General features: G+C 47.2%; 1 protein-coding gene and 1 non-coding gene across 5 annotated transcripts; one reads left to right on the top strand and one right to left on the bottom strand.

The window, feature by feature from the left end:
• Positions 1-751: 751 nt before the first annotated feature.
• Positions 752-27,921, bottom strand: SLC27A4 (solute carrier family 27 member 4). 4 transcript variants are annotated; one of them, XM_087914580.1, is made up of 14 exons: positions 27,738-27,921; positions 20,894-21,008; positions 20,399-20,565; positions 16,329-16,723; positions 15,018-15,176; positions 13,992-14,061; positions 13,778-13,869; positions 12,624-12,733; positions 10,636-10,845; positions 9,415-9,541; positions 8,453-8,590; positions 8,071-8,235; positions 6,391-6,537; positions 752-4,730 (listed from the first exon to the last, which is right to left on the bottom strand). In XM_087914580.1, exons 3-14 carry the CDS (start codon positions 20,557-20,559, stop codon positions 4,573-4,575), a joined length of 1,932 nt encoding a protein of 643 aa, XP_087770706.1. In that variant the 5' UTR covers positions 20,560-20,565; positions 20,894-21,008; positions 27,738-27,921; the 3' UTR covers positions 752-4,572. The 4 variants fall into 4 exon arrangements, with proteins under 4 accessions (XP_087770706.1, XP_087770705.1, XP_087770709.1 ...); XM_087914579.1 differs by lacking the exon at positions 27,738-27,921 and adding an exon at positions 26,054-26,388; XM_087914583.1 differs by lacking the exon at positions 27,738-27,921 and adding an exon at positions 24,480-24,556.
• Positions 27,384-27,477, top strand: TRNAR-UCU (transfer RNA arginine (anticodon UCU)). Its single transcript has 2 exons — positions 27,384-27,420; positions 27,442-27,477. It is a non-coding gene; the product is annotated as a tRNA-Arg (tRNA).

The raw sequence follows: 27,921 nt of genomic DNA, 5'->3' as shown, positions 1-27,921 counted from the left end.
AAGAGCAACAAAGATGATTAAGGCTAAAACAGATGAAGGATGGTTGCAGGAATTGGCTATGCCCAGTCTCGTGAAAAGAAGGACTTGGGGGGGACAGGATAGCAGCCTTCCAATGTTTGAAGGGCTGTGAGAAAGAAGAGGGGGTCAAGCTCTTCTCCAAAGCACCTGAGGACAGGACAAGAAGCGATGGGTGGAAACCAATCCAAGATAGAAGAATTGAGGAGGCATTTCCTGATAGTTAGAACAACGAATCACCAATGGAATGGCTTGCCCTCAGCAGTTGTGGGTGCTCCATCGCTGGAGGTTTTGGGGAAAGAGACTGGATAAGCATTTTTCTGGGGTGCGGGGTTGGACTAGAAGACCTCCAAAGTCCCTTCCTGCTCTGTTATTCTGCATTCTGTAGGGGTGCAGTTTGTTTTTTTTCTTTACTTTGCAGAACGCCACCGCAGGTTTGATTGGTGGTTCCTTCCTGGTGCACACTCCCAATTTTTCCTGCCTGGCTTTTTAGGATGATGTCAGACCACCTCTAAGCAAACCGCGGGCAGGAAGGCACACAGGAATCCTCTCTGTGCATCTCAAACAGGGTGCGGGGACGAGTTTGTGCGTTTGCACGCACACAGGGCGCCAGGCATGGGGGTATCCCCTCTGTCCTCTCATCCTTCCATGACTGTCCACCCTGGTTTATTAGCAGCTTTTAGGACTTTGAGGCAAGGCAACGATCTGCAATAGAGGGGAAAACGGTACGAAAACCTCAACAGAAGGAAGCGCTCGTGTTTTATTAGACATTTGTCAGCCAACGGGCACGTTTTCCCCTCTCAATTCTTCTGCAGCCGCCCCAAATATTTTCAGACCTTTCCAGATTGTAATCAACACACCAAAGGAGATATACACACCCAGAACACAAGAAACAAAGAGGGGGCGGCGAGTTGTGCAGCAGTGCATAGAAACCAGGACCATGGACAGTAGTACATCTGGATGCCAGTTTGGTCCTCTGCAAAATGGTTTTAAAAAAATAATAATTAAAAAGCTGGGACAAACTGCAAACAGGGCTCCCCTCTCCTTGGGGGGGGGGGTGGTAATTAACCCCCCAAAAGACCCCCTTGGGGCAGCGTCCAGGGAGGGAAAGCACGGTCACTATACTGGCCAGCAAAACCAAAACCTTCTCTTCTTGGACAGGGGAAGATCCCTTTTGCAAGCCGTGAGGGTTGGATTCCCATGGAAAATGGACTTTTGCAGAGGAAGACCGCAGGGAGGTTGCGATCGGGCGATCGGTCATGCCTCCATTCAGAACATAATTAAGAGCTGTCTTGGAGCGGGGGGGGAGGTTGCAAGTGCCTCTTCCCCAAATACGTCCCTTCTTAGGCCCCCCTGCAACATTCCCTGAGTCGGTGCTGCAACAACACCCATTGAAAAAAAAAATATATAAAAAATCATTTGGCCGATAACACAGAACACAGATCGACGTAGAAAGACGACGAGGGTCGCTGGCCCAAAGCCAGGTCCTCCAAAGCCATTATTGCTTGCTTTTTGGGGGGGTGGGGTGGGGGGGGAAGGAAAGGGAGTTTTGAAATGACATGAGGCATCCTCAGGAAGGGAGGAGGGGTTTTTTTCCCCGCCCAGCCCACAACGCTATCCGCAGCATCTTTTCAAACCTCCTATCCTGCGTGGCTGCTAAGCCTTGTGGGAAATTCAGTTGGTGGGATGGTTTACAAAGAAACTGGGGAGGGATTTATGCGCCGGAAACAAAATTCCTTGGTGGCCAAGAAAGAATTCTATTCTATTCTATTTGCAAGGTTCGTGCGGACTTCATTTCCAGGAAGACCATAAGAGGGTGTCACACGCCTCTGGAAACAGAATGCTGCCTGCATAATTATTATTTTTTTTAAAAAAAAACCATTTATAGAAACCGGTTTGGCCAGTCTAGTCCTCTCCATTCCAAACCTGAAGCTGAGCAGAGACCTCCAAAATTGCAGAATATCAGGAGGGGCGCCTGTTTAGCGTCGGTTTCGCAGGGATTCGACTAGACACCCTATAATTCTGTTTCCTGATGCATTGGACCTGTGGCACTCTTCACAAAGCGCATGCTCTGTCTGTTGCTGCAGCTCGGAGTCTCCCTCATGCGAGCAAGCATGAGAGAGAGAGAGAGATCTCATCGCATTTTTTAAAAATACAGCAGGATCCTCCTCGAAAAGCTACCGATCTCAAAAGTTTGGGAAGCTTCTGGCGGAATATCATCAGTTCCAGCCTGAGTTTTCGCACCGCATCAAAAGGGAGGGGGGGAAAAAAGGAGAGGGGAAGCTAATTTGAGCTGGACTTTCAGACGGTTTAAGAGCAGTACAGAATATCAGATCATAAATCTCAAACTTCTGAAAAGCAGCAAGGCCGGAAGGTTCCCGCTAGGAAGGTTTGGAACGGGGAAAACTGGACAGGCAAGCAATTGCTCAGGGCACAATTAGCCCGTCATAGCATTTTGCTCCTGGTTTTTATTTTATTTTTTTAAAAAGCCCTTTTTGGTTTTTAAAAAGTCAAAGAACAGAAGAAACATGGGCGTGCATTAGAAACCAACCCGAGGCCAAACTGGATTCACGCGTCCAGGCCTGGGTGTATTTCTGTTCTGACTCCAAGGGGGAGGTCGAGCAGCTGACAGGGAGTGGGAGTGTGGCTCCGGCGGCTGTGGATGAAACTGGGGAAGGGCACAGTCTAGCTGGACATTCAGCCCAGGCCCATCCCCTCTTCATCCTTGGGCACCCAGGGAGGAACGGATAAGGGAGCAACATGGGTTATAGGGGAGAAAAGGGCCCTGATTCCCTTCATTAGCTGCAGCTGGGAAAACAGGATAAAAGGGGTGTTTGCGCACAGCACCTTGCTGGAAGCAAAGCGTGAATTATCTTTGTTTGTCGAGGCTTATCTGGGTTCTGGCATCCTCCCAACTGTGTGTGTTTTGTTATCTTTTGGAAGTCTGCAATTTCTTATCCTGCCCTGTCTCGTTAATTGCTGCAGCATGGTTTGTGTTGGTTTTTTATTTATAATCTATATGTACTTTGGGTTCGGACTGAATTTCTTCCCTTTAAAGACTGTTCTTGGGAGAGTTTTTTGCTCCAGCCGAATGATAACTGGACATTGGGGGCCAAGTTGGAGGAATTAAAGGGACTTTGCCTACTTTGGGGACTTTGTTCCTTTTTGTGCCACGCCCCTTTGGGTCATCCCAGTATTGCATTATTACACTGGGGGAAAAAAAACCCAATGCTTTTTGTTTGCTCTTTCAGCGAGTGTGTGAAGGTCTGACTTTGGAAGGCAAATCCACCCTCTTCCTCCATTTCGGAAGACAGCCCCGTGTGATTAAAAGGTGGATAAATTAAGTGCCAAAAATAAAATAAAATCATCCTGGGGAAAAAAAAACCAGAGTTAGGATGGATAAGCCAGGCTGGCCTGTTTTGTGCTTTTGCAAATAGCAACCCGTAAAAATGAAAAGGAAAAACTAGAGAAAACCCCTATAAAATAAATATAGGAATGGCTGATCAAGCAGAGAAAAGACAGTGCAAGGTCGCCCCCTGGAGGTAATTCCCAACACCGCAGTTCCTTGGTGGTTTAAGATGCTTGGTTGGGGGGAGGGTATCATCCCAACCATCATCCTAAGTCGGGGAGCGTGATGAGCTTTGGAGTCCGAGCTAAGGGATCAAGAAAGTTAGTCCTTGCAAGAAACCCCCCCCCCCCTTATTTTTCCAACATGAGAAAAGAAAGCCATATATCAGTGGTGGCTAACCTTTTGGGGCTCCTGTGCCCAAAATTGCACGTGCATTAGCGCGCGCACACTTGCATGCCAGCACCCAAAATGCAATGTGCCCCCCCCACGCCCCCTGCGCATGCACACACAAACCCCCCTGCCTGCACTGCACCTCACAGCTGATTTTTTTTTGGCTGGTTTGAGGCCTTTTTCGGCCTCCCAGAAGCTTGGAAAAAGCCTACGCAAAGGCTTTTCAGGCCGAATAATAGGCCCGTTTTGTCACTTCTGGAATTACAGTAAGTGACGAAACGGGCCTACCGTTTGTCCAGAAAAGCCTTGCAGAGGCTTTTTCCAAGCCTCTGGGAGGCCGGCAAAGGCCTCAAACCAACTGAAAAATCAGCTGTGAGGCACGCACATGCGCAGTGCGGTAAGTTTGGCTGCGGCTCGCATGCCAGCACAAATGGCACACGTGTCGTAGGTTCGCCATCACTGCCATATATCATCATCTGTGCTTCAGTAAAGATGACGCTAGGCAAAATCATCCTCACTGCTGGAAATCACACAATTAAAACAAAACAAAAAACCCCTAATTTTTGCCTTTTTCAGGAAACGCTAATGGTAATTTACCCGTTCCCCCCACCACCACCACACACACCTCTAGTTTGGCATCACATCAAGAGGTGATTGGTAACAAGGGCGGTGGGGGGGGACCCGAACCCAGAAACTGACTTGGTCATTTCCAGTTTTCCAACCCCGTTGTAATCCCAGTCCTCGTACCAAAGGATGTGATGAGTTTCCGAGAGGGAAGAGAAATGTCCTTTCGATGTCTCACACCCACCCGCCCCTTTTTACAGTTTGATTTGTCCCGACTGGATTTTTCCAAAGGTTTCTTCGTCCAAGGGCTTATACCGGCATTCTCGAGGGTCCAAGTAAAATAATTTATCTTTCACCACCGTGGGATCGTATCCTTCTTTCCGCAGTTCGACCTTCTGGAACTTGAAGGTGCCTAAGAGGAAAGTGGCAGGGGAAGGAGGAGGAGGAGGGGGAGAAAAAGAAAGACACAGACGCATTAAGGGATATAGCACCCTTTGGGTAAGTTTCCCTCTGCTTTTGGCAACGCGAAGAAAACTAAACTGACAATCTTTCCCCTGCTCACGATGTATCTTTTAAAGGGAAGTTGTTGGGGTTTTATCTTTCATCTAGCAGAGTGAGAAACGAAGGAAAGAAGAAAGAAAGAAAAAGAAAGAACAAAGGAGGAAGAAAGGAAGGAAGGAAGGAAGGAAAGAAGAAAGAAAGAAAGAAAGAAAGAAAGAAAGAAAGAAAGAAAGAAAGAAAGAAAGAAAGAAAGAAAGAAAGAAGAAGGAAGGAAGGAAGGAAGGAAGGAAGAAAGAAAGAAAGAAGAAAAGAAAGAAAGAAAGAAAGAAAGAAAGAAAGAAAGAAAGAAAGAAAGAAAGAAAGAAAGAAAGAAAGAAAGGAAGGAAGGAAGAAGAAAGAAAGAAAGAAAGAAAGAAAGAAAGAAAGAAAGAAAGAAAGAAAGAAAGAAAGGAGGAAGGAAGGAAGGAAGGAAGGAAGAAAGAAAGAAAGGAGGAAGGAAGGAATGAACGAAGGAAGGAAGGAAGAAGAAAGAAAGAAAGAAAGAAAGAAAGAAAGAAAGAAAGAAAGAAAGAAAAAAAGAGGAATTATTCTGATGTTCTGGCCAGGGGAGGGATTCATATTTCTTAACAACTGGTTCTGGGGGTGTGGCTTGGTGGTCATGTGACTGGGTGGGCATGGCTTGTATGTAAATATTATAAATATTATAAATATTTATGTAAATATTGATTATTTTTTTTATAAAAAAGAGCAACTTTTATCCAAAAGCAGGCAAAGCAGGCAGGCAGATTGAGTTGCTTACAGAATCACAGATTCACTTAGAGATCTATCTATCTGCAATCGGCTACCTGAGTCTGTCACATAAAATTTACTTGCAAGCAAACTCACAAAATTAATTCACAACACACCATGTATGTAAATATTGAACTTTTTATAAAAACAAAAAAGAGCAACTTTTACCCAAAAGCAGGCAAAGCAGGCAGGCAGATTGAGTTGCTCACAGAATCACAGATTCACTTAGAGATCTATCTATCTGCAATCGGCTACCTGAGTCTGCACTGAAAAGCTTCAGTCCTAAGGAAGGTTCGGCTCTGCTTTTAGATTAGCTAGAAAGCAGTGAGTGGGTGGGGAGCGGCCAGCCAGTGGAGCGATTTGCCGGTTCTCCGAACTGGGGACAATCGTGTGTGTAGCGTTTGCAAGAAATCATCAGCTGTGCCGCCTGGACAGCTGACAAGCGCTGCGCTGGGGTGCGCAGCATTTGAAAATCCCCGTTTCCTGCTTTTTCAACCTCAGCTGTGCCGCGCAAAGAAGCTGAGGAGGGAAAAGCAAGGAATAAAGGACAGCCTAGAGCCCGGGCCGGCAGGTGGGCCAAACACCAAACCGGTTCGGCGTCAGCTGCCTCTTCACAACTCCAGGTTCTATAGAACCAGGCCGAACCAGTAGCATCCCACCCCTGGTTCTGGCCCTTAGGAGCAAACTAGCCATCTCCGTCATGCAACGCCCAATTGTACAACGGTGCACCTGATGCAAACCAACATGGGAGCTTGTTTCAACGGCCCGCGGAGGGGACTCACTTGTCTGGTGCACTTCCTTCAGCAACCGCAGGAACACCGGCCGGGCGTAAGCGGGCAGCGATTTCTTCATTTCTGCAGCAAAGCTCTCCAAGTTGCAGGTGTGCTCCTTATCTACCACGGCCGCCATGCCAGCTTTCCCTTCCGTGCCTAAAAAATAATAATAAAAAATACAATAAAACCCCCACCAGGCCGTCAAAATTCTCTTTGACTGAGGAAGGGGTCGATGGAGTAATAACCCAACCCGTCTTCCAGGGGGTGGGTGTAAAAAATATCAGCAAGGGGTGCTCTGCTCAGTTGCTGTGTAGGCAGGGCCATGGTGGGTGTGGCCTAGTCGGCCTCCTGCACCGTGGTGGTGGGGGGGGGGGGCATTTTTTTTCCTCCCCGGACTCCGGAGGCTTTCCTTGAATCTCTGGGAGGATGAAAATGGCCTCCCCGGGCTCCGGAGGCCCATTTCCAGCCTCCCCAAACTTCCGGGGGGGCTGTTTTTCACCCTCCCCCAGTCTCCGTGCGTACCTGCACTTACTTGCACCCAAAACAGGCCACGTGGGGACTCCTTGGAGGGGTGGGTGTGGGCCCACCCAGGAGTGGGATTTCGGGGTTCTCTGAACTGCGCAGAATCTTAGCTAGGGGCTCCCTGAACCCCCCGCAAACCGCCAGCAGCCCCCTCCACCACCTCCCAATCCACCCCCCAACTCCGTCCCTCCCTGTGAGTCTTGGGGTTTTCAGGTTTGATTTTAACATTTTTTTTTGGTTTTGTTTTCACAAAGATGTAACCCTAGGGTGAGGCGGGCGGCCCCAATAAATTTTTTATAAATAGATAAATGAACGAATGACTCAATAAATACATCAGTCAATCAATAAGTCAGCAAGCAAAAAGTAAGTAAATCAATAACAAACAATTAAAGAAATGAAGAAGCGAATAAGTAAATCAATAAGCAAGTAAAAAGCAGGTAAATCAATAAGCGAATGAATAATTCAATAAATGGATCAATAAATAAGGACAAGTAAATCAGTGAATAAATGAATTAGTATAAGTAAATAAATGAATGAATAAGTAAATCCAAAAGCAAGTAAAAAGGAAGTAAATAAATAAATAGTATAAGTAAATAAATAAATTAAAGAAAGAAAGAAAAAATAAATGAATTAGAAATCAATAAGCAAGTAAAAAGTAAATAAATAAGTAAATCAATAAATTAGTGTAAGAAAATAAATAAGCTAATTCATTAATTAAATAAAGAAAATAAATGAATAAGGAAATTAATAAGCAAGTAAAAATAAATAAATAAATAAATAAATGAATAATTGAATAAGTAAATTAATTAAAGAAATATGTAAAGAGTAAGTAAATAAATAAATAATAAGCAACTAAATAATTAAACAATTGAATAAACAAAGTAAATGCTAAGTAAGTAAATAATTAAATGGACAATTAAATAAATAAGTAAATTGTTAAATAAATAATTGAATACATAAATAAAGTAAATACTAAGTAAATAAATAAACAGACAATTAAATAAGTCAGTGAGTAAGTAAATAAAGTAAGTAAGAAAGAAATAAAATATATATTTGGGAGGTCTCTTATGTGAGGTGAGACCGATTGTGAGGGTGTGTGTGTGAAAAACCGCCATTCCTCACTTCCAATCCACCCCGCCCCGGTTGTCCTTGGTGGTCCCCACTGACCTGGCACGGCCACGCCGTACACCACCACGTCCGCCATGTTGAGGAGGCGGCTGAGGGTGCCCTCCACCTCCGTCGTGGAGACGTTCTCGCCCTTCCAGCGGAAAGTGTCCCCGGTCCGGTCTCGGAAATACAGGTAGCCCAGTTCGTCCATCACCAGGACGTCACCTGAGGGACGACACCCACGAGGGCCGCGTTGGAAAGCGCACAGCAGGCCTCGCCTTCTTGATCACTGGGGCGTCCTCGGCTTATGGCCACAAGGGAGCCCAACTGTGGCTGAGTGGGCCTGGTTGTGGAGGGAACCTGGCCTGCCATTTTACCACCTTTTTTTTTCCCGTCTAGTGAGAATTATTATACCCCAAAAGAAGAACAGAGGAAGGTTCACCTGAGAGGTAGGCAGAGTCGCCTTTGGTGAAGACATCTCGGGCTATTTTCTTGTTGTTGGCCTCGTGGTTGAGGTAGCCATCAAAACGCTGCAACGGGTCGCTTTGGACGATGCGCCCCACCAGCTGGCCGGGTTCCCCTGGGGACAAAGAGGAAGGAAGAAGGCTGGATTTGAGATTTTTTCGGGATTCTGGGGGTCCACCAGGCCCTTGGAGGTCTTCTGATGCTTGCAGCAGAACGTGAGGTTGAAGGCATCTAAGAAGCTTCCGCCATCAGCGTCAGCGTTCCAGAACGCCTCCACTCCAACAAATAACTCCGAGGCAGGCATCCTCTCAAAAGTTCTGTTTTATTTGGATAGTAAACTGTCACATCTGAGAAATACCGAATCTGAAAGTTCCGTGTTTCCTTGCAATAAGTAAAAAATTACAAATTCACCCCCTGCACCCATCATCGCATCACACGCCCCAATCACCATCCGTCCCAACTTGAGACGTCCTCTCACCCAGGTGCAGAAATAACATGACCTTGACGTAGAAGAAAAATGCTATTATGTCTAGCCACATACGCTCCAAGAAATTCCCCCCCTCCCATTCCCCTAGGCTCAAGAATTTAACTTCAGCTTCAAAACTTGGGGAGGACGCCACAAAAGAATACACACAAGAGGACTAACAATAGCATTCACAATACGAAGAAATAAAGAAAAAAAAAGGAAACAAGAATTCGCACTGCAAGACAAACTTAAGAATTTGGAAATGAAGTTACAAAAAAAGATCCACAAGATAAAAAATAAAAAATAAATAAAAGGAGAAAGAGCTTTGATCGTATCTTCCGGATTATCTTCCTCATTCATGGGGTGTTCTCTCATTTTTCCAATACTGTGCAAAGACCATCCTTGCAGCTCTCAAGACTAAGCAGACACTCCATTTATCATAGTCCTCCATCGCCTCCACTTCCTGGTCTCACCTGGTTTACACCTCACGCAGAGCCCATCTGGTCCCCGGATCAGCTCCATGGTGTCTTCGTTGACTTGCACCAACTTGATGGGGTAAACGTGGGGCAAGATTCTGCTGTTGAAGCCACAGGCCCCCAACTGCAGAGGGGAGAAATGTGGAGAAACGGGCTCAGAAGAAGAACAGGGAGGACTAGTGTTGTCCCCCTGGGCACAACTTCTCCTGTGGAGCCCTTGGTGCTCTCTGAGCTGGGTGGTTGGCTTTTCATGACCCAACGAGGGAAAATCCACTTCATCCTCAATGTCATTTGACTGCTCCCCTTCCTTCTCCTCCACTCCACAAAGCCTGCTTCCATCTAGCACTGATGATGTTCCCTAGTTGGGCAACGAAATGTCTGCAAGTAAACTACCAAGGTCAGAGAGCATCAAGGACCCCACAGTCCTCCTCTTCCTCCCCTCTCCCTTCTAGCACTGATGATGTTCCCTAGTTGGGTCATGAAATGTCTGTAAGAAAGCCACCCAGCTCAGAGAACACCAAGGACCCCATAGTCCTCCTCTTTCTCCCTGCAAAACCCATTCCCTTCTAGCACTGATAATGTTCCCTAGTTGGGTAATGAAACGACTACAAGAAAACCACCAAACTCAGAGAGCATCAAAGACCTCACAGTCTCCCCTCCTCCCCCCACACCTCTCCCTTCTACCACTGATGATGTTCCCTAGTAGGGCAATGAAATGTCTGCAAGAAAGCCATGCAGCTCAGAAAACACCAAGGACCTCACAGTCCTCCTCCTCTTCCTCCTCCCCCTTCCTCCTCCATTCTACGAACCCCACTCCCTTCTAGCACTGATGATGTTCCCTAGTTGGGTCATGAAATGTCTGTAAGAAAGCCACCCAGCTCAGAGAACAGCAAGGACCCCATAGTCCTCCTCTTTCTCCTCCTCTTCTCTTTCTCCTCCTCTTTCATTCTGCAAAACCCACTCCCTTCTAGCACAGATGATGTTCCCTAGTTGGGTAATGAAACGTCTACAAGAAAACCACCAAACTCAGAGAGCACCAAGGACCTCACAGTCCCCCCCTCCTCCTCCCCACCTCTTCCTTCTAGCACTGAGGATGTTACTCAGCTGGGTCATGAAACGTCTGCAAGAAAGCCACCCAGCTCAGAGAGCCCACCAAGAGCTCCCCAATTCAGCCCTGAACTCCAGAGGTTTTTTTCCTCTCTTCCTTGCTTCTCCTACCTTGTTGTCAAAGTTCCCCACGCTGCAATTGCACTCGGTGGAGCCATAAAACTCGGCAATCTGAGGGATGCCAAAACGTTCGCTGAACTCCTTCCAGATGGAGGCCCGCAGGCCGTTCCCCAGCGCCATTCGAACTCGGTGCTGACGCTCCACCTCTTTGGACGGCTGGTTCAGCAAGTACCGGCAAATCTCTCCGATGTACTGTACAATCTGAAAGGCACAAGATGCCTTCAGAAGATGCTTTCACAAGGTGGGACTTTCACGTTGCAGACGGATTGTCCTTTGGCAACACAACATGCCAGATATCGCAGTTGTCGAAAACCGAAGCATACAATTTATTGATATCATGGTATCGGGAGACACCAGAGTCGAAGAAAAAGAAGTGGGGGGAAAAAAATTCACAAAATATTGAAACTACACGATTGTGACAATGATACCCATGGTTCTCGGGGCACTTGGTACCATGTCCAAGAATTTTATAAAGCACATCAAGAAATTGCAGCAATAACACCAGCCGAACTGCAAAAAAACCTGCGCTACTCGGAACATTGTACATCTTAAGAAGATACTTGGTCGACACCTAGGATGCTGTCAGCAACTCGTATCAACCATCAGCCCCAGTCAATGATATTTGTGATCTATTTTTAAATGTTCAGTTGGCTGAGTTTCATGTTTAAAAGAATAAAAGTTTATAATAATAATTTATTGTTGGCAGCAATCCGTATCAATAATCAGCACCAGTCAATGATATCTGTGATATATTTTTAAATGTTCAGTTGACTGAGTTTCATGTTAAATAATAATAATAATAATAATAATAATAATAATAATAATAATAATAATCCCAATTGTAATTGGAGCCCTTGGTGCAATGCCTGTTTCTTTTTTCTCTTAACCTCCTGAAGTGGAGATTGCAGAGGAAGGGATTACAAGAGAGTAAAATATGCTGGCTGGGGAATTCTGGGAGTTGAAGTCCACAAGTCTTAAAGTTGTCAAGTCTGGAGACCTCTGAATTAGGATGTTTGTCTTTTAAGATTGTGTCTTAATATTTGTCTTTTAAGATTGGGCTTAGATTTATGGCTTGGATTTGTGTTTAGAAACCGCAACCCATGTCTAAACCTTTGCATAAATTTTGGAGATCAGAGACATCGGCGTGTTCCTTCAACTCGTTTGAATCTTGCATAAAACTGATTAAATTCCCCCCCACCCCACCCCGACATGACTTATTTGTTCTAGAAGCCTTGGTCTGCTTAGGTGCCTAAATAAAAAATAAAAAAATAAAATAATAAAATAAATAAAATAAAATAAAATAAAATAATTTTTAATAATAATTTTTTTTAAAAAAAGAAGTCCATGTCGGGTGAGAATTTCCCAATCATGAATGATCCGAGGTGCCAATTCTACATCAGTTCTGTCTGTTTTTGATTTAAAATTTTAAAAACCACCAAAGGGGGGGGAAACGGAGCCCGTTTATTAAATGTTTACCTTCCTTTGGGTGCCTACACCCCGGGGATATTTAAAAATCTGAACAGGAAGAAAAGCCAGGATTAAGCCGGAAGGCAAACAAGGGTCTGATGTGGCATTTGATGAACTAAGCTGCTGTTTTGCACAGCTATTAAACAGAATCTCTCTCTCTCTCCTCTCTGTTTTTTGTCTTTCTCTTTCTCTCCTCTCTCTCTCTCTCTCTCCCTCTCTCTCCTTTCTTTCTCCCTCTTTCTCCTCTGTTTTCTGTCTTTCTCTCATTCCCCCCCTCCTTTCTCTCTCTCTCCTGTTTTCTGTCTTTCTCTTTCTCCCTCTCTCTCCCTCCCCTCTGTTTCTCTCTCTGTTTCTGTCTTTCTTTCTCTCTCCTACTCCCTTCCCTTCTCTCCCTCTCTCTCCTTTCTTTCTCCTCTCTGTTTTCTCTCTCCCTCCCTCTCTCTCTCTCTCACACACACACAAATAGACCTGTGATCCCTCTTCCCTCCCGCTGAGGGTCCACCCTGCCTCACCGTGCAGTTGTACTTGACACAATCGTCCCAAAAATGAGAGGCCGAAAACTTCCTCCGGATCACCACCGTCATTCCGTGCAGGAGGCACTGCCCGACTCCGACAATGTTTCCTAAGGGAAGAATACAAGGGGATAAAAATAAATAGGGAGGAAGGGAGCAATGGATGGATGGATGGATGACGGAAGGAAGGGAGGGAGAGTGAGAGGGAGGGAGGGAGGGAGAAGAGGGAGGAAAGGAAGGAAGGAAGGAAGGAAGGAAGGAAGGAAGGAAGGAAGGAAGGAAGGAAGGAAGGAAGGAAAGAAAGGATGGATGGATGGATGGATGGATGATGGAAGGAAGGGAGGGAGAGTGAGAGGGAGGGAGGGAGGGAGAAGAGGGAGGAAAGGAAGGAAGGAAGGAAGGAAAGGATGGATGGATGATGGAAGTAAGGGAGGGAGAGTGAGAGGGAGGGAGGGAGAAGAGGAGGAAAGGAAGGAAGGAAGGAAAGGATGGATGGATGATGGAAGGAAGGGAGGGAGAGTGAGAGGGAGGGAGGGAGAAGAGGGAGGAAAGGAAGGAAGGAAGAAAAGGATGGATGGATGATGGAAGGAAGGGAGAGAGGGAGGGAGAAGAGGGAGGAGAAGGAGGGAGGAGAGGAAAGGAAGGGAGGAAAGGAGAGAGAAGAAGGAAGGAAGAAAAGGGAGGGAGGGAAGGAAAGGAAGGAGAGAAAGAAGGGAAGAAGATGGACAGAGGGAAGGATGAGATGGATGATAGATAGGTAGACAGACAGACAGACAGACAGACACGGTAGATGGATCCTTGGATCGATTTTGTATTGCAATGCTTCGGACCAAAGATCTGAGCAACCTTCCCTTCCCACCAAACATCTCTCCCTGCAAGGAGAAACCTAGCTACTCAAGGGGCAGCTTCCTCCTGCTTTAGTGGCGGCCAATTGATTTGCTCTTTCACCTTTTCAGCCCAATTCAAGGCCAGTCCGACCCTCCACCCCTCCGGCTTAGAAGGCCCAACGGAGAGATGAAGAAACATCGCAGGAGACGGACTGGCTATCAGGCCAAAATCTGACATGCACACAGCCCCCTTCCCCCCATTTTTAAAAAATTATTATTATGATGCCTTACTTGGGGGGAGCTATTTCGGGGAGGGAGGGGATTTACCTGCTGCGTGGTAGAGAGGGAGGGTGTCATAAACCACGTCGTCGGGCGTCATGCGGAAGCCGCCGTGGACCAGAGTCGCCATCCGGAAATACCTGCTCCGAGAAAGGAGAGCTCCGAGTCAGTTTGGGTGGGGGGCCAGCCCGTCTTGAGGGGGTTCTTGAGGAAACGGGGAGGCCTGAACCATGGGAGAAATCCCTTTTTTCTTTTCACTGACCTGCTGTGGACGATGATGGCTGCCTTGGGCAAGCCGGTCGTTCCGGAAGTGTAAATGTAGAAGAGTTTATCTGGAAAGAAAAAAAGAACACCATGGAGATTTTCAGGGAAGTGGGCAAAGAACATGGAGAACTTCAGGAGTTTACAAGGAAAACACGAAGAACCTCAGGAGATTAAAAGAACATGGAGAACTTTGGGAGTCTCAAAGAACATGGAGAACTTCAGGAGTTTACAAGGAAAACACGAAGAACCTCAGGAGATTAAAAGAACGTGGAGAACTTCCGAGACGTTCAGGGATTTGCAAAGGACAAGGAGTTTTTCAGAAATCTGCCTTTTGCAACCAGAATTATCTCTGGAGCACCAACTCTCCGTTGTCCCAGCCTTTCCCTTTCCCGAGCCTCGGTGGTGCAGTGGTTGAGTGCAGTACTGCAGGCCGTTTCTGCCGACTGCCAGCTGCCTGCAATTTGGCAGTTCGAACCTCACCGGGTTCAAGGTTGACTCAGCCTTCCATCCCCCCCGAGGTGGGTAAAAACCTATCATCTATCTAGCTAACTAGCTATCATCTAGCTAGCGATCCATCCATTATCTATCTCTCCATCCCTCCAGCCATCCTATATTTTATCTAAGAGCCGTGGTAGTACCATGGTTAGAATGCGGTATTGCCGTCTAACTCTGTCCACTGCCTGCAGTTCGATCCCGATTGGCTCAAGGTTGACTCATCCTTTCATCCCTCCAAGGCGGGTAAAATGTGGACCCAGGTTGTTGGGGGGACAAATAGGCTGACTCTGTAAACCGCTTAGAGAGGGCTGTGAAGCGCTGTGAAGCGGTGTATGAGTCTAAGGGCTACGGCTATTTTTTCTCTGCAGGCTGAGCAGGATCTGGGCTCTTCATGGCTCCCACCTTCATCCTCCTTTAGGGAGGGAGGACTGCATGGGACAACAATCTCCCCTCCCCCTGAATTCCAGGCTGAAGGGTGGTGCCAGGCTGGCCGTGGGGATAGAGCCACAGGTGGGCCCAGAGACCATACCTAGGAATCCCTTGTCCGGTGGGTTGGGCGGCTGGCGCTGGGCCTTCTCAACCAGAGGGTCGAGATCTTCCACCCCAGGCAAGGAGTTGACGGCCTGCCGATCGCCGGAGCAGAAGAGACGGATGGATTTCTCCAAGCAGGGCTGGATTTCCTTCAAGGCTAGGAGAAGAGACAAAAAAGAGAATTGTGGTCAGTTTGTCTGGCTACGTTTGGGAGCTCGTGGGGCATCTTGGGAGGTTTCTTGTTCTAACAACGACCCTCAAATATTGGAAGACTGCTATCCTGTCTCCCCTGGTCCTTCTCTTCTGGATGCAGTACTCTAGGTGTGATCTTACTAAGGCTTTATAGAGTGGTATTAGTACCTCCCTTGATCTTGATTATATCCCTCTGTTAATGCAACTTAGGATTGCATTGGCTTTTTTTGCCTGCCGCTGCAAACGGTTGGCTCATATTTAGCTGGTTGTCCACTACGACTCCAAGATCCCTCTCACAGTTACTGCTATTAAGCCTGCTGTCAGGATTCCAGCAGTTACCCCAATTAAATCATGAGTCTCGATCCGAACTTCCAAAACTTCAAAAGGATTTATTGGGAGTTCACATCTCCGGCACTGCCTGGGTGTAGCCGACTCTGAGACACATCATTCATTGTCACCCTTGACCCTGGTTTTCCCCCACCCCCTGGGTGTATTGTAATTCATATTCTCCAATGGGACACATCCATAGCCCAGAGTCATCGATCATGCTCTCCAGTTAGATTTTTGCGTGGCAGAAACTTCAGTCACCTAGTTACAACCTCTGAAAAACTATACATGGAATGCATTTCCGATTCCCAGCTGCCGCATTGCTCTTTCAAATCGCTTTCCCCCAGAGATGGTATTCAGCAGGTTCTGAGCGGTTCTGGAGAACCGGTAGCGGAAATTTTGAGTAGTTCAGAAAACTGGCAAAAACCACCTCTGACTGGAGATTTTACAGTATCCTTCCCCTGCCACGCCCACCAAGCCCACAGAACCATTAGTAAAAAAATTTGAATCCCACCATTGCTTTCCCCCCTCCCTTTCTGTTGGGAACTATAAAATGGCCATAAAAATGCTTTATGAGTTGACATTCGGCTCCCCTCACTTCTTGAAGGTGACCTGTACAACATAAAATGTTTCTCCTAAGTATGTGTACTTTTGATTATTCTTGCCTAAATGTAAGACTTTACTTTTCTCTACAAGAAAAGAGTCAACCAACTCTGGTTGACCATTCAGGACCAATCCAACCTCTGGTTTCTCCTTTTTTTCCCTCTTCCCCACCCTGTGGTCACCTTACCTTCAGCCAGCTCACTTCCAAATATGACCGCCTTGGCATGGGAGATTTTGATGCAGTGGACCAAGGATTCTTGCCGCACGTTGGAGTTTAGGAGAGCCGCCTCCACCCCGATCTTGGCCAGTCCGAGCCACAGGCCAACGTACTGGTTGCAGGACTCCATGAAGAGGGCAATAGCATCCCCCGAGCGGAAGCCCTGCTCGTAGAAGAAGTTGGCCACCTGGTTGGAGTAGTCATCCAGCTGGCGGAAAGTCCACGTTTCTCCCGTGCCTTGGAAGATGAGGGCTACCTTCTCCGGATGTCTCTGCACCGTCTGCTGGAAGATCTTGGGGATGGTGGTGCGGTGTTTCACATACCACCAGATCTTCAGGCGGGTTGACAGGACGGTCCTGGCGGTCCTACCAAAAACAGGACAAGGTGCTGAAGCGTCAAGGTAAACCTCTGTGGAGATTCTCAGTCATCCAGGTCACGGTTGTCCCAAAAGTGCTTTTTGAAAAGGACTTGGTTTTTCCTTGAAGAGGTGTCGCTTCTCATCCCAGAAGCTTCTTCCATTCTTCAGAAGGCAAATTGGACTTGCTTTTTCCTGGAAGAGGTTTCGCTTCTCATCCCAGAAGCTTCTTCAGTTCTTCATTAAGCTACTTGGATGAGAAGCAAAAAACGTCTTCCTGGAAAAGCCAAGAAATCTCAGTTGCCTTTTCAAGAAGCACCTTTGGGACAAGCGTCAAGGTAGACTCGAGACACCTGCATGCTAATGCAACTTTAATGCGCTGCAGTGAAGCAGTGAGCGCAGGACTGCGGGCTCCTTCTGCTGACTGCCGGCTGCCTGCAATTTGGCAGTTGGAATCTCACCAGGCTCCAGGTTGACTCAGCCTCCTCATCCTTCCCAGGTGGGTCAAATGAGGACCCAGATTGTTGGGGGGCCAGAGGCTGTGTAAACCGCTTAGAGAGGGCTGTAAAGCACTGTAAAGCGGTATATAAGTCTAAGTGCTACAGCTATTGCTATTGTTATGCAATTACAGTCAGAGAATGTTGTCAAAACATGGTAAGTTTTAAGTCTGAGATGCTTTTTCAGTTGACAGTTCTGGCCTGAACTCCGGTTTCTCTTCTTTTGCCTTGGTTATGTCTCTTTTTCAAGATTAATCCTTCTGGCCATCCTGAGAAGAGGAAGGGATGTCTCCTAGTCTTTTTCAGGTGAGAGGGGCAGGGATGGCACGGAGTCTTTTCAGACCGTCCTTCGTAGTTGGTGGTGGAAGGAGAGATTATGTTTTGTTTTGTTTCCAATATAAGGGAATCAATCTCTGTAGCTCAGGGTTGGACGGAAGAGTCCTTGAAGCTCTCTGAGTTGGGATATCTGCTTGCAAAGGTTTCACTACCCAGCTAGATAATTAGCAACTCGATAACCGGCCTAAACTAAGAAGGAATCTAAAAGAATAGAAACACCTCCTGCCTCCCTGGCAACCAAAACCCAGATAAGCAGGGACGAACCCCAGGCAAACAACCAAACAGAAAACAATTCCCTAATCAGAGAACGGCTGAGGGGAAAACTCCATGGCCACTAATCCCGGCAGGGCAGGCTGCTGTATATAAACACGGAGGAAACTCCACACTCACTGGCGCTGATGATGTTACCTAGCTGGGTCATGAAACAAGAAAGCCATCCAGCTCAGGGAGCACCAAGGACTCTACAGCCCTCCTCCTCCTCCTCCTCCTCCCCCGCTTCTCCCCAAATCTCATTCCCTTCTAGCACTGACGATACTACTTAGTTGGGTCATGAAACGTCTGCAAGAAAACAGCCAAGCTCAGAGAGCAACAAGGTTCCACAATCATTCTCATTCCTCCTCCTCCTCCCTCCTCCTCCTCTTCCTCCTCTTCCCCCCCAAACTTCTTCCATTTCTAGCACTGATGCTGCCACTTAGCTGGGTTATGAAATGTCAGCTACAGAAAGACAGATTTAGATTAAAGCCTATCTCGAAACGAAGGAAGGGTCAAGGACTTTCAACAGGACCTGGGCCAGAAAGAGTCTCGTTCTGGATTTCTCGCCTTAGCCAGGGGGTGAGTCTAGACAGCCTCAAAGGAGCCTCCCCCTCCCCCTCCAGCCTTTTTAGGGTTCAGTGAATGCAATCCTTTATTATCAACTTTGGACGAGATTGTCTCCAGATGCTGGAAACTCTGCAGAGGAAGTCACTCATCGCCAACCCCGCCAGACCTGCACCTCCAACCACAGCTTAGCAACTGTGCAACCGCGCTGCACAATCACACACAGACACATATACAGAAACCCAGACGTCTGGTTCCATGTCCAAAGCGGGTGGGGCAGCCTCGGCGGAGGAGGAGCCGTGGCAAACGCAACCTTCAGCTGCTTGATGGAGTTAAAAACGCCCTGCACAAACCCTGCCCGGCCTACACAATTTTGATTGCTGTTGTCGGCCTCCCCTGGCGTCCGCCCAACAAGAGTCAGCATGCCTTTTGCGGCGTCTGCCGATTCCCAGGGTTCAACCTCTGCAAGCGTTGCAAATTCTTGGCTTTTATTCTTCTTCTCTTTTTTTGATTTGCTGGAAAAACTGGTCGGGCCAGAAGGACGCAACGCCTTGGCATCATCGGCTTTAAGAGGGTTGTGGTGGAAATCTGGCACGCCGGGGAGAAAGATGGCCAGGGAGGGAGACTTTAATTCCTGGAAGGGACACAACACAGGTCTTCCGGGAAGATTTGGTAGCTGTCTCGAGAACGAATCCCCAGCCACATTTATTAAAAAAAAATAAAAATTGTTTAGCCGCGACAAATGAAGCCGTCGGTTCTTTCGGCTTCTCAGTCCCACCTTCCGTTTTCTGCCAAGTCTACCTCGCATGTCGGGCAGAGAGGAAAGGTTCGTATCTGCGAGCCCGTGGAACTCCCTGCCTCATGAAATCAGGTTGTCCGCCTTTTCTGACGTGCTTTGCTAACTGATTAAGACACTCCTGAAACTGTGAAGGCGTTCGACGCACCGGCGGCCCACAGTGGGGCTGATGCAATCTGCCGGCGTTTCCCGAATCAGCCTTCTGGTTTTTCCTTTTCCACTTTGCATATATTTCCCCTCCCAAATCCGAGTGTTCCCTTTGCGGAGGGAGAGTTAATCAATAAACAAAATAACCCCTGAACAGCAGGACACCGTGCTGAAGGTTTACGAGGGTGCAAAAATAAATAGCGTTTTCTCTTCTTTGCTCTTTTCCAGCAGCCAGTTGGAAAGACAGAAATAAAATGAAAAAAATGCGACCAAACAAGGGAAAGGAATGCCCCAAAGTTTAGGAGCCTGGTTTCTTTTTCAAAGTTAAATCAAGATTGTTATTACGATTATTTTTTGTCACTTTGTGCCAATTTTCTAACCCCTAATAGGGTTAGGGTTATTTTTGCTTTAACCCAGTTATCGAACAAGCTGAGTTTTTGCTTTAACCTGGTTATCGAACAAGCTAATTTTTGCTTTAACCTGGTTATTGAATAAGCTCATTTTTTGCCTTAACCTGGTTATCGAACAAGCTAATTTTTGCTTTAACCTGGTTATCAAACAAGCTAATTTTTGCCTTAACCTGATTTTCGAACAAGCTCGTTTTTTTGCTTTAACTTGGTTATCGAACAAGCTCATTTTTGCCTTAACCTGGTTATCAAACAAGTCCATTTTACGGCGCAGAAAGAATGCCGTGAAAGTTTGGCTTACAGATAGAACTTGACAGTTCATTTAGTGACCGTTCCAAGTTAGAACGGCACCGGAAAAAAGTGACTTATGACCATTTTTCACACTTACGACTGCTGCGGCAACCCCAACGTGGTCACATGGTCCAAAATTCAGCCTCTCGTATTTATAACGGTTATAGGTCACACGATCCTCTTTTTGCAACCTTCTGGCAAGCAAAGTCTACAGCAAAGCTGACAAGCGCGGGACTAGCTGAACCATGGCAGGGATTTCGTTTAACAATGGCGGAAGATCATAGGAAGGTCGTAGAACGGGGCAAAGCTGCCTTAACTGCTTCCCTTAGCCACAGAAATTTTGGGGATCCACCTGTATCCCAAAGGGAAAGGAAGGAAGAAATGCTGTGACTTACGTGGCATCTCGTTTGATGGTCTTGGCGAAAATACGGAGGAACTTCCATCCACCGGAGCCCAAGTAGAATATGAAAAGGGCTGGCACGATTTGAACCCAGGGCAGGTCAAAAAACAGGCGGAAAATGACCGAGAATGAAAGGAGGGTCACCCAACGCATCATATTGGCCTGAAAGAAAAAGGAAGTGGGGGGAAAAAAACAACAGGAAAATAAAAATCCCATTTGAAGTCGCCGGAGGTTTTCAAGAACAAACTAGGCAGCTGTTTATCTGGAGTGGTTTGAGATCTCCTGGGTGGACTAGTGGATCTCAGAGGCCCCTTTTCCAAACCCTGCTATTCTATGTTCTAAGTAAAGCCCCAAAGAGATGCAGAGAGAATAAATCCTGCGCAAATATTTATTTAAGCTGGACGAATTCATCTCTCTTTGCTACATTTGTGCCTTAAATTAATTTTAGGAAGAAGAAGAAAAAAAGTGTATTTAATTGGATCCAACGTACTGTGAGAAATGCAGCCTCCTGATCTTGGTTAATCTTCCGATTATTGAAAGTTTTCCCTCGCTTCTTTCTTCCCTTCCCTTTCTCCAAATAGAGAGGACGCTGTTCGGAGCATCACCTGATTAAAAACAAGAGTTAAAAAAAGTCCAAAGAGTTAGGCTAAAAGTCCAAAGGCATTCCAGGACACAGTTGCTGCTATTACAATAATTACAATATTTTAATTATTGTAACTCCAGTCTTCTTTGATGAGGGGAGATTCTATGCAAGATATGATCCCTCTTGAGTTTTCCCTTGGTTGCTCATCTCTGAAATAGCTACTTTTATCTCCAATCTTTATGCTGGTTATGACCGTAATAAAGATTGAGTCAAATCAATCTTTCTAATCTCAGGAGCTTCAGAAAATAGCACTGGTAAAACCTTTGGTCCCAAGCTGGGCTCAGTTCAATTTTCTGAACAGCAGATACTCACCCGTCTATTATTTACTTAGTCAAGGCCAAAAGAATTTTATTTTAAATAAAGCAGATTCAGCATACAATTCTACCTTTCCCAGCTGAACATTAACACCAAATCCACCAAGTTGGAAGTTACTGAGACTTCAGGTCAGCCAGGAAATTTTAAAATGCACAGACAGCAGAAGAAACTGGCTATGAAATTAAAGACTTTAACTTAAAAGTGTTAAGTTAAGCTATTATAGTTTAACTAAAACTATTAATGACTAAAACTACCGAGTTAAACTATTGGAATTAAGTTAAGACCGGAATAAAAAAAAAACATTTCACTGCATTTATTTGCAGTTCATTTGACTGTAAATCAAATCGAATGCTTTCCAGCACCTTCCAGAAGAAATAATGCTGCTGGAAGCCAACTTTCTGCTCCTAGAGCGGAAATTTTCAAATAATGAGTCTTCAGGTGGTTTGCAAAAAGGACAGGTAGGTGAGGTTTAATTCCAAAAGGTAAAGAATAGTACAGAATAGAATAGAAAAGAACTTGGAATAGAATAGAAACTAGAATAGAATAGAAATTGGGATAGAATAGAAATTGGAATAGAATAGAACAAGAATAGAATAGAGTAAGTATAGAAGAAACATCAAAATAGAATATAGAATAAAATAGAAATTGGAATAGACTAGAACAAGAATAGAATAGAGTAGAGTAAGTATAAGTAGAGTAGAGTAGAGTAGAAGAGACATCAAAATAGACTATAGAATGGAAGGGAAGGGAAGAGAAGAGATTACAAGAATAGAGTGGAATGAACAAAACTGAACGGAACAGAACAGAACAGAACACAACTATATTGTCACTTTAAATGTACACTAATCAGTATACGTTAAAATGAAATGTTGTTGCATTCAGCTCTCAAAAGATAACCATTACGCATATACCCACACCCACACATAGGTATAAGCAGGAAAAATGCAGAATTTAACCCTAAGTTGGAAAAAAAAATTCCACCCTGTCCAGGCTTATAACTCACATGCCCTTACAGGGAAGTCAAAAGTTCTTTACAGGATGAAAACATTTTAAAGAAAAGCGAAGGGGTGCTAGAAACTAATTGAGTATCACAGCTCTTTAGATGCCGCTAGAAAAAGTCGCATTTATAAGCAATTGGCCTGGAAGTCCCTCTTTTTGGATAAAGTCACTTTGGGCTTTGCAATCCAGCTTTCCATGGTCCTGAGAAAGGTTCCTTAATGTTTTGGGGCACCTTCCTCGCCTCGTTCTGTCTTGCAACCCGTTGCGGAGATAGGACCCAGAAGCACGCACGAAAGTCCCAATGGCAAAGGTAGGAAGGCGCCAGCTAAAATTGTGTGCCACCCACCCTAAAAAATAATTTTGCCCGGGAGGAAGAATTTTGGAGCAAAGGGGAGAAGGATTTGCAAACCTACAAAAGAGATTACAGACTTCAGCCTACGTCTGCTGGAATCTAGAGAAAAAAGATTCGCCTATCCAAAAGGGCCTTCTGATCTCCTCAGCTTCACATCTCACCACAAGAGTTTCCAGGCCAATGTTATGGATAAATAAAGAAATAAAGATTCTTTGACCCAGGACGTTCTAAAACCAAACGTTTGGGGAAATGGGTCCTCTTTTGCTGCCAATCCCAACTTGATGAAGGTTCTCAGTCATCCAGGTCATGGTTGGCCCCCAAAATGCTCTTTTCCCCCGCCCCCAACTGTACTTTTCTTTGAAGATGTTTCACTTCTCATCCAAGAAGCTTCTTCAGTTCTGACCGAAGAAGCTTCTTCTGGGGTGAGAACTGAAGAAGCTTCTTGGATGAGAAGTGAAACATCTCCAAGGAAGAACGAAGTCCAGTTGTCTTCTGAAGAACTAAAGAAGCTTCTTGGATGAGAAGCGAAACGTCTTCAACGGGAAACCAAGCCCGATTGCCTTTGGAAAATGCACTTTGGGGAGAACCCAAGCTTGAGGATGGCAGTTAGAAATCGTTTCCTTTCCTCCTCCCGAAAGAGGAACATCGAGACGGTTTTCCTCATCCCAGACTTTCTTTTTTCATCTAACATCTACCTTCCCACCTCTATGGTTTCCAACCATCTCTAGTGAGTTTTGAATCTCTCTCTCTCTCTCTCTCTCCCTCTCTTTCTCTCTCCCTCCCTCCCTCTCTCTCTCTCTCACCTGTTCACTTAGGCCACCTCAGGACCTAATCCGTAGCCACGTCCTCATCTCTGCTGCTCCCTTCAGGAATATGCTCAGGGGTTGTGATCCTTCCTCGCTTCCTTCCTTTGCATATGCTAACCAGGCGACTCGTTTTCAGCTGATTATTATTACTTTTTTCTTGCAGGATTGCTTTTGACACGGCCCGGCCGTGCCCTCCTCTCCAGATTAGATGGCTGAGGCCTTCCCATCACGCCTTCAGGCGGCGTTTCACTCTTGGGCAATCCTACCCCGTGGGCCCTTTTCATAAAACCTCCCTACTTGGCTAAGCAGAAAATTATGCCCTCTCCTACAACCCCGGCTTTCGCCAACCTCACCTGCTAACCGACTCCGAAAGCACAGTAACATCTGGTGTCTCCCACAGAGACAAATGGATCCAGGTGAAATTCTTCGCTGCTGGAAACTAAATTTTAAAATATTCTCTCCTCTCCCAGTTTGCCTCCCTTCGTACCTAGGACTCTTCGACTGCTGCTTTGAAACTGGATTTTCTGCACGTTCGTTTGCGAGCAAGGCCGGTTTCCCCTTTTAGAAATGCTTTACCGATGCATTATCTTTTAAAAATGGCAAGCGGCAAAATTGCAGTTCCTTCCCTTCCTTCTCTCAGCCCATCTTCTGGATCACCCTGCTACTATCCAGCTGTGTTCACACAACCTCCTGACCCTTTTAGCAAGAGCTAAACTTTTTTTTGAATTCATTCAACTGCCTGTTTTTCCTCCCTGTATACAACGAGCCCTAAATTCACCACCCAGACAGAGATTTTTGAAATCCACAAGGCAAGAGTCAAGTTTTCTCCGGATTCAAATGGGATCCAAACGTTTTAGCCTTGCCTGACCTGAAAAAACAACAATGACTTCGCCATGGATTCACCAAGGAAAATCTTCTGGAATTTCAAGAAGTTTTTTTTTTTTTAAACTTACTATTTTACCTGCCGTCACATTCGCCAAATAATAAGAGGAAGAAAACCCCCAGCCCCAAATCCCTCTCTCTGACCTTGCAAAAACCACAAAGAGAAGTTTGCGCTACCAACCGGCGGAAATTAGAAGCACGAGAAGCGGAATGGCTCAGAATACTTGCAAAACGTGATCTGAACTATTGAAGTGTGTTGGCCAAGACCTTCCCACTCCTTACCCTGTGCCAATTATTACTATTATTATTATTATCATTATTTTAAAGAAATCGTGGCGAGAGGAGGGGGGAAGGAAATGTCCATTTGAAGTCGCCGGAGGTTTTCAAGAAGAAACTGGACAGCCACTTATCCAGAACGGTTTGGTGGGGGGGTCTCCTGTTTGAGTAGGGGTTGGACTAGAAGACCTTGGAGGCCCCTTGCCAAACACTGTTATTCTATGTTCTGAGTCAGGCACCGAAGCGATACAGCTAGAATGAATCCAGCACCGTTTTATAACCACAAACATTCGTAACGATCTCTCTCTCTCTCTCTCTCTCCCTCTCTCTCTCTCCCCGCTTAACTAGCAAACTGGCTGGGAGGCGATGGGCTTTTTAGTCCAAGCCCGTTCAGAAGGACTGCGGAGTCAATGCTGGCTAAGCCAGGGTTGAGGGTGGGGGGGACAAGGGGCTATTTTTTTGTTTTTTTTTGCAAGCTCACCCTGCATCTTCTACTGCAGGGGTGGAGAAGCGCTTCGGTTGCCTCTTCCAGCCGTCTGATCACACCGTTTGATGCTCTGTGGCTTAAAGATGATTTAAACCCACGGGGGTGTGTGTGTGTGTGTGTGGAGAAGGTGGGGAGGTGTTTCTCCCCCCCCCCCCCGTCCCCGTTCCTTAACATATAATCCGTCCCTTTCTCCTTTCCTTCTGCCCATATTGTGGACTTGCTGGCAAAAGCTCCACGCATGGAACATTATTAACATGCACCCACAATAAATAATAATAATAATAACCACACTCTTTGCCTATGGCACTGGCAGGCAAAAACGTCCCGCCAGCTCCCGTATACATAAGAGAAACCCCTATATAGTCATCCCAATTTTTTGGGGTGGTGGTTTAGTTTTGAGGTAACCAGGGCCGGGCCAGAGGGCAGGGATTTTGCTGCAATGTTTGGAAAGAGGCAGTGTGTGTGTGTGTGTGTGTGGGGGGATTTTGGATTGTTGACTTGCCCCCAAACCCCACCCAGCTGGGACTGGGAGGACCCCTGGCCCCATTGGGGAAGGTGGGCTGATGGGGGGGACGCAACCCCAACCCAGGAAGGAGAGTCTCATTTCCTTGGAGGGGGGGGATGAAGTGAAGAGCCAGGCTGGCAGGGGTTTGACTATAAAGACTCCCCCCACCCCAATTTCAAAGAGGGGGGGGGCTTCTCCTCTTCCACCCCGTCCCCTCTTTCCAATTATACTGGGAGGAGGGAAGATAGAAGTCGGATGGAAAGGGGGGAGGGGCTTGGAGGAAATGGGGAGGGGGAGCACCCCTCCCCCTTTTGTTCCCCATGATCGTATCCTCCTGGCAGCCGGGACACCCCCCTCCCTGTGCCCTCTTCCCGCCGCCACCCACCTGCAGCCAGGGTCGGGCGTTCCCCGCATCCCGTTTGGAGGCGAATTGGGCTGCTGCTCGCCCCGATCCAGCCCCTGCGTGGCAGCGCGCCCCCCACTCCTCCCCCCAAGCTCAGGATCGGGCGCTCCTTCCTCCTCCTCCTCTTCCTCCTCCTCCTCCTCCTCCAGCTGCTTGGCAGAGCCGAAATCCGCTGAGCCACCGGCGTTTCCTTCCCGTCCCGGCTTGCACCTGCTTGGCCCAGCCTTGCCCATGCGAAGGGCGGCAGCGGCAGCGGGAGAAGGAGGAGGCGTAATTCCGAAGCAGCCTCCGAAGAGATGCTGGAAAAAGAGCCGCTCCGGCTCGGCAGAGCCCAGAGGACCCTCCAGGGGGCGCCCGCGGACCTCGCCTTCTCCCCGCAAGGCACGGCGGGAGTTGTAGTTCCTCGCCGCGTTCCCGGCCACGGGACCCTGGCGTAAAGGGGTTGGGGGCGTTAAGGGGGAGTGGGGTCTGATTGCTCCGTTTCTTCTCTTTATCTCTGTGGAAATTGTTCCGGACTTGGCGGGGCGATGCAGAATTGCACGCAGGAGGAGGGGGGAGAAACCCCTCCCCAAAGATCCCTGCTCAGGTGAGTGGGGGTGGGATGGATGATCTCTCGGTTTCTTCTCTCTCTCTCTCTGTAAATTGTTCCAGACTTGGCGGGGCGATGCAGAATTGCACGCAGGAGGAGGGGGAAGAAACCCTCCCCAAAGACCCCTGCTCAGGTGAGTGGGGGTGAGGATGGATGATCTCTCGGTTTCTTCCCCCCTCTCTCTCTCTATCTGCAAATTGTTCCGGACTTGGCGTGGCGATGCAGAATTGCACGCAGGAGGAGGGGGAGAACCCCTCCCCAAAGACCCCTGCCCAGGTGAGTGGGGGTGGGGTGGATGATCTCTCGGTTTCTTCCCCCGTGCAAATTGTTCCGGACTTGGCGGAGCGATGCAGAATTGCACGCAGGAGGATGGGGGAGAACCCCCCTCCCCAAAGACCCCCGCCCAGGCGTTTGCACCCGTGCAACGCACCGTGCACACAGCGCCCCAAGTTGCACGCGAAAAGCAACGCGGGGGTGGGTGGGTGGCAATGCATTTGGGGTCGGGGGAGAGACAGAGAGACCCTCCTTCTGCAAACGGGAAGGGGGGCGCGGCTGGCGCTGGTCCCGCGGACCCCATCGCTTCCCACGGACGCCTCCCACCCTTCCAACCCCCCCAAACTCCAGCGAGGCCAATGCAAAGCAAGGGAATGGGAAGGAAGCAGCTCCGCCGGGGCTTATGGGCCGGAGCAGAGGGCGGGCAGGCTGCGCTGCGAGACCGCGTGGGGCTCTGTGGCGCAATGGATAGCGCATTGGACTTCTAGATCAATGACGGGACGGAGTCATTCAAAGGTTGTGGGTTCGAGTCCCACCAGAGTCGGTCTTTTTTTTTTTAATATTTTATTTTATTTTTGCAGCGTTTAAAAAAAAGAAGAAAGCAAAAAAGGAAAAAAAAAAGCGCCCCGCGTTTGGGAAAGAACTTTGGGGAGGAGAAAAAGAAAACTTTGGGGAAAGTTTCCTCCTCCAGATGGCACGCTTTCTCACGGGAAGAGAAAGAGAGCTAGACCTAGACCAACCTAGCACTACGCCGCCGGTCCGATCTAAATACAGTATATAAAATCATGCATTGCAATGTCCTACCTGTCAGTGACTACTTCAGCCTCAACCACAACAACACAAGAGCACACACTAGGTACAAACTCAAGGTTAACCGCACCAGACTGGATGGCAGGAAAGACGACTTCAGCCACAGAGAGGTCGATGCCTGCAAGGCTCCATTTCATGTATTCATAACCATGTTTATACTTATACCTTGTAAGCGACT

This window comes from Pseudonaja textilis, chromosome 17, assembly GCF_049901715.1.
Source record: "Pseudonaja textilis isolate UNSWEBS1 chromosome 17, rPseTex1.2, whole genome shotgun sequence".
In the NCBI taxonomy this organism is placed as follows: domain Eukaryota; kingdom Metazoa; phylum Chordata; class Lepidosauria; order Squamata; family Elapidae; genus Pseudonaja; species Pseudonaja textilis.
The sequence above is the reverse complement of the archived record's forward strand: the minus strand, read 5'-3'. Positions and strand labels throughout refer to the sequence as shown.